Source organism: Sapajus apella, unplaced genomic scaffold (genome assembly GCF_009761245.1).
Source record: "Sapajus apella isolate SASKATOON/1434 unplaced genomic scaffold, GSC_monkey_1.0 scaffold2, whole genome shotgun sequence".
NCBI lineage: Eukaryota > Metazoa > Chordata > Mammalia > Primates > Cebidae > Sapajus > Sapajus apella.
This window is the reverse complement of record NW_022436942.1, coordinates 71,280,477-71,289,490: the sequence shown is the minus strand read 5'-3', so window position 1 is coordinate 71,289,490 and position 9,014 is coordinate 71,280,477. Positions and strand designations below refer to the sequence as shown.

Sequence of the window (9,014 nt, the reverse complement as noted above, 5' to 3'; positions counted from 1 at the left end):
GCTCACCGCAACCTCCACCTCCCAGGTTCAAGCAATTCTCTTGCCTCAGCCTCCCAAGTAGCTGGGATTACAGGTGTGCAACACAACGCCTGGATACTTTTTGTGTTTTTAGTAGAAACAGGGTTTTGCCATGTTTGCCAGGCTAGTCTCAAACTCCTGACCTCAAGTGATCCACCCACCTTGGCCTCCCAAAGTGGTGGGATTACAGGCGTGAGCCACCACGCCCGGCCAGGAAAGAGAGGTATTTCTGGCCCATGTCTATGAAAACAAAGGGGAAGATGGGAAGGCGAAAGGAAGATGGATGTTTCAGGAAAAACCAGGGTGGGTGTGGATAATTGTTTGTGAAAATTCCAGGAAACTTAGACATTCTATATGTTTAAAACGCACATTGCAGCTGGATGAGGTGGCTCACGCCTGTAATCTCAGCATTTTCGGAGGCTGAAGTGGGAGGATCACTTCAGGCCAGGAGTTTGAGACCAGCTTGGGCAACATAGTGAGACTCATGTCTCTTTTTTCCCTTTTTTTCTTGTTTCTTACTGGAAAGAATGAAATCCCTCTCTACAAAAAATTTTTTTTTTTAAAAATTAGCCAGGCATGGTGGTACGTGCCTGTAGTCTCAGCCACTCAGGAGGGTGAGGGGGAGGATGGCTTGAGCCAGGAGGTTGTCAGCAGTGAGCTATGATGGAGCCTCTGCACTGCAGCCTGGGCAACAAAGTGAGGCCTGGTCTCTTAAAAAAACTCAAACAGAAACCAAAAAGCAAAGCATGTCTGCATGAGAGTGCAGCTGGCCTGCCTGACCCCACAGGTGTTTCCATGTGTCCCTGATCCTGGGCACTTCGGGTCTCCCTCCCCAGCAGCATCCACTCTTCTCTGCCCCAAGGCAGGGGTACCAAACCGATGATGTGGCTTCCAACTGGACTCCCTAGAATCCTGGTGCTTCCTCCAGGTGCCTTACAGGAAGATGGAGGCAAGGAGAGGCCTGAAGCCCAGCCCCTACTGCCAAATCTGGGTGCAATTCCATCTGAGCAAAGGCTTTGCTGCTTTTCCTAAGTCCTGGGCTCCATCCTAAGTGCTCTGGAGATGCATGTGTCACTGTCTGGCCTTCTTGGACCTTCCACTTGGCGAAGTCCTAGCCATTGTGTTTTATTTCCCACCTTCTCTCATACATATACCCCTTAAAAATAAAACTAAAAAAATACTTTTGTCTGTGTTCTGAGCTCAGGAAGAGCCAGCCAACCAGTGGTTAGCGGCATTAGCCAGAAACCAATGGGAGGAAGAGTCCAGCGTTTCCTGAGGCCTCCGGTTCCCAAACTTCAGTCACTCGCTCACCACTGTCCTGCTGTCTGCCACATCCTGGTACTTCATATTGTGTCTAACTTTGTTATTTAAATCGACTCAGGCCTAACAATGTCCTTTACCCTAAGGGGAAAAAAAAAAGGAACACTCATGCCTTTGATGAGCTGATATATTTAGTACATGAAAATAAATACAGAACGATATTAAGATGAAAGTGTTCACTCACAAATCTCCCAGTTGCCCTTGTGTTCCCCAGGCTTCACACACAGCCTGGGAAAACTCCTCTAAGGCTTTCAGACTCAGTTGGAAACTAATCCTGAGCACGAAGCGTGGCTTGAAGGGAGGGGAGGGGACCTCCAGGTTGGCAATCGCACTGTTTATTTGCACTTGGCAGCAAGACAATGGATGATGTGGGAGGTGCTGGGCCCCTGGGTTGGCACTAATTTGGAGTGTGGTTGAGACAGGGCTGGAGTGAGACATCTTCAAGGCAGCCCCCAAATCTGCAATCAGGGGAGAAAAAGGCAAGAAGCGAGTAGAGATTGTCAGGATAAAGGGAGGCACTCTGCCCGCCCCTGCTGTCTGTCTGCCCCTACTGGGGCTTCTTCAATACCTAGGGTTCCCTGGGTGATGAATGTCCTCCCAGAGGACCCTGACAAGGGGTCACACCTCTCGCCGTGGCCCCATAGGCAACCCTGATGAAAGAGTATCATTTCCAAGGGGGCTTTGGTTTCTGGGTGGCCCCACCTTGCCGTGGGGTAGCTGGCACTGAAATGCTGACTGAGCGAGCCCTGGAAGTCACTAGGGGGCTCCGGAAGGTCACCCCTGATGTGGAAGGCCTGGGATCCTGAGGCCTATTTGTGTGGGGGGGCACTGGTGGCTGGATGACCAGTGCTGGGGAGATTCAGGTGGGTGAGGGAACGGGAAAGTCCCCGCCTCAGGGGGTGTGACGAGCGTAACCCATCCATGGATAATTTCTGGGAGTCTGCCGCCACCCAGGGCTCTGTCTTGGAGGGACCAGCTGGGTGAACGGCTCGCAGTGGGGCCTCCCTGGGGCGAGGTGAGTGGCTGCCCCTAGGGGTAGCTGGTGGTGTCCAGAAGAGAGCACGTAGTTTTGCGGCATCCCCCTTCGCCATCCGTGGGGCCTTGAAGCTGGCGCCCTCAGATCTGGAGCCAAATAGCGACTCATCACAGTAAGATGGGGTGTGGCTGATCAGTCTGGCAAAGGGGAAGATAAATGTCGTGAGATGGAGGATGGGATGAACAACCCTCAAAACCTTAACAGCTCTCCCACCCATCCCCAGACTCTGGCAGCAGCAGAGAAGGGTTGCCTGTAGATCCCAGGAGTCCCTGTCTCCCAGGCTGAAACCTACAGTGAGGCCACAGCTCTCTCATGCACCACTGCCCCCGTCTCGGCTGATTCTCCCCAACGAAACATCCACTGCCCCTGCATCCTGACCCCATTCCCAGGCATGTGTCCCAGGCCCGGCCAATTTGCATATTCCATCCCTCAGGCCACATGGATTGGTTCAGGAATGGCCAGATGACCCAAGCCTGTCCAATCAGAATCTGCCTTAGGACCGTTGTGGAAACTACTTGGAAAGAGACGTTTTTCTGCAACCTGATCTTACTTCTTGCTAGGCTGACAGGATGTCAGCCCAAAGTGGCACTAAAGTGGAGACGGACAGTTTCAGCCACAGTTTGAGCCCATTACAGGAGCCCCAAATGACTCTTCCTGGGGAAGCCAGTTTGAGTAAGTTTTCCGTCACTTGTAATCAAGACTCAATTAGTATAACCTTAGTCTGTATAGCCTCCACCTTTTCTTTTTTTGGCAAGACACAGTCTCGCTCTGTTCAAGTGGGGTGCAGTGGTGCAATCACAGATCATGGCAGCCTCAAATTCCCAGTCCCAGGCAATCCCTTCACCTCAGCCTCCCTAGTAGCTGAGACTACAGGCACAGTGCCACCAAGCCCAGCTAATTTTTTTGTTTTTGATTTTCAGTAGCGATCAGGCCTCACTATGTTGCCCAGGCTGGTCTGGAACTCCTCGGCCCAAACAACCCCCACCTTAACCTCCCGAAGTGTTAGGATTATAGACATGAGTCACTATGCCCATTTCCTTTCCTTTCCCTTTCCCTTTCCTTTCCTTTCCCTTCCTTCTTTCTTTCTTTTTCTTTTTTTTTTTTTGAGACGGAGTCTCACTCTGTTGCCCAGGATGGAGTGCAATGGCACACTCTTGGCTCACAGCAACCTCTGCCTCCCAGGTTCAAGTGATTCTTCTGCCTCAGCTCCTCGAGTAGCTAGGATTACAGGCATGCAGTACGATGACTGGCTAATTTTTTTGTACTTTTAATAGAAATGGGGTTTCACCATGTTGGTCAGGCTGGTGTGCTGGGATTATAGATGTGAGCCACCATGCCCACCTTTCTCTTTTTTTTTTTTGCGGCGGAGTTTCGCTTGTTTCCCAGGCTGGAGTGCAATGGCGCGATCTCGGCTCACCGCAACCTCCGCCTCCTGGGTTCAGGCAATTCTCCTGCCTCAGCCTCCTGAGTAGCCTGGATTACAGGCACGAGCCACCATGTCCAGCTAATTTTTTGTATTTTTTAGTAGAGACGGGGTTTCACCATGTTGACCAGGATGGTCTCGATCTCTTGATCTCGTGATCCACCCGCCTCGGCCTCCCAAAGTGCTGGGATTACAGGCGTGAGCCACCGCGCCCGGCCCCACCTTTCTCTTTTTTTCTTTTTGGAGATGGAGATTTGCTCTGTTGCTCAGGCTTGGAGTGCAGTGGCGCGATCTCGGCTCACCACAACCTCTGCCTCCTGGATTCAAGTGATTCTCCTGCCTCATCCCCCCAAGTAGCTGGGACTACAGGCACGTGCCACCATGCCTGGCTAATTTTTGTGTATTTTTAGTAGAGACGGGGTTTCACTATGTTGGTCAGGCTGCTCTTGAACTCCTGACCTCGTGATCCACTCACCTCAGCCTACCAAAGTGCTGGGATTACAGGCGTGAGCCACTGTGCCAGGCTTTTTTTTTTTTTTTTTTCCAAAGAGACAGGGTCTCACTCTGTCACCTAGGCTGGAGTGAGCAGTGATGCAATCATAGCTCATTGCAGACACAAACTCCTGAGCTCAATCTTCCCACTTCAGCCTCCAGAGTAGCTTGGACTACAGGTATGTGCCACCATGCCCTGCTAATATTTTTATTTTTTGTAGAGACAGGGATCTCACTAGGTTGCCCAGGCTGGCCTCAAACTCCTGGGATCAAGTGATCCTCCCACCTCAGCCTCCCAAAGTGCTGGGACTACAGGTCTGAGTCAGCCTGCCTGGCCTATTTTTTTTTTTTTTATTTATTCAACAGATATTCATGGCATATCTGCAAGATTCCACGCCCACAGTTTTTGGCCAGGACTGAAAGTGCTTTTAGCCCCAAACTGCAAGTCTTTGAAAAGGCAATCTTTTGCCACTTAGTTTAGCTGCTCAAACCACATCAGCCAATGCCTGCATATGTCTGGTGCCAAGGTTTTTGTGCTCAATAACTTCTCTACCTCTTATGCACCCCCTCACTTGACACCCTCTACTTGTTCGAATCCAGAAGAAAATTCCATCCTCCAGGTGAGCAGGGGGTTGTCACCTCCCTTCTCATGGACACCATATTTCTGTTAATGCAGCCTACCTTTACCTCAGTGTTTTCAGCCATGCTGCAGGTATCAGTGTTGCTAATCTCCATCTGACCCTGCCTTGTCTACAGAACTGGTAATAACTGATTCTTGTTTTTATAATAGACATCATTCCCATTCTCATTTCATTTCTCTCACCTGAAATATGTCCCCGTGGGTCAGAATGAACCCTAAATTTAGTTGGCCAGTTCTTATGGACTGAATTATGCCCACCCAAATTCATATGTTGAAGCCCTAACCCTTTGTGTCTACACTTGGCCTTAATTATTTAGATGAATTAAAAGCAATTAAGGCTGGCTGGACGTGGTGGCACTTGCCTGTAATCCCAGCACTTTGGGAAACAGATGCAGGCGAATCAATTGAGCTCAGGAGTTCGAGACCAGCCTGGCCAACAACCGCATCTCTACTAAAAATACAAATTAGCCAGGGGTGGTGGTATGTGCCTGTAATCACAGCTACTTGGGAGGCCGAGGAAGGAGAATTGCTTGAACCGGGAGGTAGAGGCTGCAGTGATCCAAGATAGCGCCACTGCACTCCAGCCTGGTGACAGAGCAAGACTCCGTCTCAAAAAGAAAAAAGAGCTGGGTGCGGTGGCTCACGCCTGTAATCCCAGCACTTTGGGAGGCCGAGGTGGGTGGATCACGAGGTCAAGAGATCGAGACCATCCTGGTCAACATGGTGAAACCCTGTCTCTACTAAAAATACAAAAAACATTAGCTGGGCATGGTGGCTCGTGCCTGTAATCCCAGCTACTCAGGAGGCTGAGGCAGGAGAATTGCCTGAACCCAGGAGGCGGAGGTTGCGGTGAGCCAAGATCGCACCATTGCACTCCAGCCTGGGTAACAAGAGCAAAACTCCATCTCAAAAAAAAAAAAAAAGAAAAAAGAAAAAAAAAAAAAAGAAAAAGGCAACCAAGGCTAAATAACGCTACAAGGGTGGCGGGTCCCTAATCCAATAGGACTGTTGTGCTTATGAGAGGAAGAGACACCAGGGCTACATGTGTGCATACAGAAAAGGCCCTTGCATGTACTTGAAGGATTAAAAAAAATATGAGAGAAAGCCCTACGATGCCACAGTGAGAACGTGGCAACTGCAAGTCAAGGAGAGAGGTCTCAGGAGAAACCAAACCTGCCAACACCTTGATTTGGGCTTGTAGCCTCCAGGCTGTGACAAAACAAATCTGTGTTGTTTAAGCCACCCAGTCTGTGGTACTGTCACGGTGGCCCTAGCCAACTACCGTGCTAATCTTCTGTATCTTTGTCTAAACCACTGGTAACAATAAACAGGACGAAGCCCTGTGGCTCACCACTAGACACCTCCCTCCAGGCTGATATTCACCTGAAACAGCCCAAATAATCTAATTCTAATCTAATTAATTAACAACAACAATTTGCATTAGTTCCTGTTTTTCTAATTTGTTCATGAAAATGCAGCAAGACCCATTTTTCAATTTTTTTTTTTTTTGTTTTGTTTTGAGGCAGGGTCTCGCTGTCATTCAGGCCGGAGTGCAGTGACGTGATCTTGGCTCACTGCAACCTCCACTTACTGGGCTCAAGGGATCCTCCCACCTCAGCCTTCCTGGTAGCTGCAAATACAGGTGCATACCACCATGCTCGGCTAATTTTTGTATTTTTTAATAGAGACATGGTTTTACCACATTGCCCAGGCTGGTCTCAAACTCCTGAGCTCAAGTGATCCTACCTCGACCTCCAAAAGTGCTGGGATTACAAGCATGAACTACCCCACCTGGCAAGACCCATTTTCAAAATGACTTCAGAAACACCACATCTATGCCATTTCAAGGATCGATCACATTAATATGAATAACCTTATGCAAATTTCTCTGTGATCTTAAGCATCAGCTGACTCCTCTGGGCCTCAGATGCCCAGCTGTGACACTTGGGGATAGGGAGTCCACCATCACAACCACCAACACTACCATTTATTGACAGCTTTCTGTTAGGTTACTGTGCAAAGCACTGCAGACCCCTCTCTCATTTAATCCATCAACAATCCCCCTAGGTAGGAATCATTGGTCCTATTTTCCACATGAGTAAACTGTGGCTCAGAGAGGTCAAGATGCTTGCCCAAGATCACAGAGCACCAGGGCTATAACTGGAACCCAGGTGGCTGCACTGAGTACAGGATTTGTGTCTCCCCACCCAGTTACCTGTATCTGTTCTTCTTCCTTGGTGTGAGGGTCAGGGTGCTGTCCCTTGAGGGGGTGGTCTCACAGCTCCCCTTTGCCCCCAAGGCCTTCGATGCCTCCTTGCCCACACCTCTGGTTCTGTTAGCCTTCTCCACCCAGGGAGGATCAAAGTCTTGTGGGGTGGGCCGGGTGCCTGCTGGGCTGCCAAACAGACTCTCATCCACATATGATGGCCTGGCCTTGACCCGGTAGCCAGTCCGGCAGCGGTGCTGAAGGTGGAGGGTCTGCATCCCACTGACAGCCAGCTCCACGGGGGTCTTCATGCTGCCTGTAGTCCCTGGTGACAGTGGGTCTGCTCTGCCGGCCAGGTCCTGCTTCCGAGGCTCCCTGTGAGAGGAGATTGGAGTAGCACCGCTGAGCCACAGCAGTGCTAATGGCAGAAGATTGGTGGTCTCTGGAGTTCTCATCCCAAGGGCTTAGTTCCCTCTCAACCAGTCTCTCAAGGGGAGTTGTCAACTTCAGGGGGCATTTAGGAAATTTCTTTGGCTTTTTTTTTTTTTTTTTTAATTTGTTTTGAGATGGAGTCTCGCTCTGTCAACCCAGACCCAGGCTGGAGTGCAGTGGTGCGATCTCGGCTCATTGCAACTGCAACCTCCACCTCCCGGTTCAAACAATTCTCTGCTTCAGCCTCCCGAGCAGCTGGGATTACAGGCGCCCACCACCACGTCCTGCTATTGTTTTTTTTTTTTTTTTTTGTATTTTTAGTAGAGACGGGGTTTTACCATCTTGCCCAGGCTGGTCTTGAACTCCAGACCTCATGATCCACCCACCTTGGCTTCCCAAAGTGTTGGGATCACAGGCGTGAGACACCGCACCTGGCCCTTTGACTTTTTTTAGTTGTCATAATGATGGAGAAAGGGGTGCTATTGGCAATTATTTATAGACTGACTCTGGGGGTGAAGGAGAGGTGACACCTGTGCCCATTTAGGCACCAACCAGAAAACACACTATGGTGGTGGACGAGACAGGCACTTTACTATATTCTGTGTGTACTATGGGGGTGGGGGCAATAACAGCCAGCGTGGATCCCATGCCTACCTCCTGCAAAGAGCTTTACAAGCATTGTTTCATTTAATCCTCTCAACAGCACTGGGAAGTAGCTTCGATTTTGTCCATTTTACGGATCACAAAACTGAGGTGAAGTCACATGAGTAGGTCACACCTATAAAGCTAAAACGGTGGAAGTGAAATCTGAGTCCAGAGCTTGTGTACTTCACTACACTGCTATTGGGATATCACCGCCGCCCCGACCGCCCCATATTCTGCGACTCCCAAATCAGTGACCCGGTTAAAAAATGCCCGAGGTCCCTGCATTTTTGAGCTGTTCTCCTACCTGAGCATCTTGGCTCGTACGCATCGGGGTCCTCAGGTACCTCTCCCTGCGCCTTCTTCCCACCAGGTCTGGACCCCTCGGCGAGGGCACAGAGGCGTTCGGTGCATCCGGGATCCCCGTCAATCTTCGGCCAGGAATGCCCGGGGCCCCGGACTCCCGGCAGCCCAGGCCATACCGGTGCACCACGCGCGGACAGACGCACCCGTGAAGCCGGCCCAGGCGACGTGTGAGCGGCGCGCGCATCCAGAAACCCAGAACCCAGCAACCAGGGAGCAGGCAGCAGCACGGCGGACGCGGCCCGGACCATTCGCGCCCGGGGATGGGGGGGAGTCCGCCCAGGGATGGGCGCCATGTTCCTGACGCCCAGGAAGTTCCTAAACACGGAGAGGGACCTCTGGTGCCACTCACTCATGGGCGTGTGTACTAGGCTGCCCAGGGCCGCAGGCACTAGCGAAAGCGCAGCCGGGGTGATGTGGCCACCGCTCCTTCCCCACCCTC

General features: G+C 50.9%; 1 protein-coding gene across 1 annotated transcript; it reads right to left on the bottom strand.

Moving 5' to 3' along the window:
- Positions 1–1,450: 1,450 nt before the first annotated feature.
- Positions 1,451–8,974, bottom strand: RITA1 (RBPJ interacting and tubulin associated 1). Its single transcript, XM_032240481.1, is given in 4 exon segments — positions 1,451–2,161; positions 2,163–2,511; positions 7,145–7,510; positions 8,517–8,974. Coding segments are annotated over 4 exon segments (882 nt in total). The 5' UTR covers positions 8,525–8,974; the 3' UTR covers positions 1,451–2,002.
- Positions 8,975–9,014: the final 40 nt, after the last annotated feature.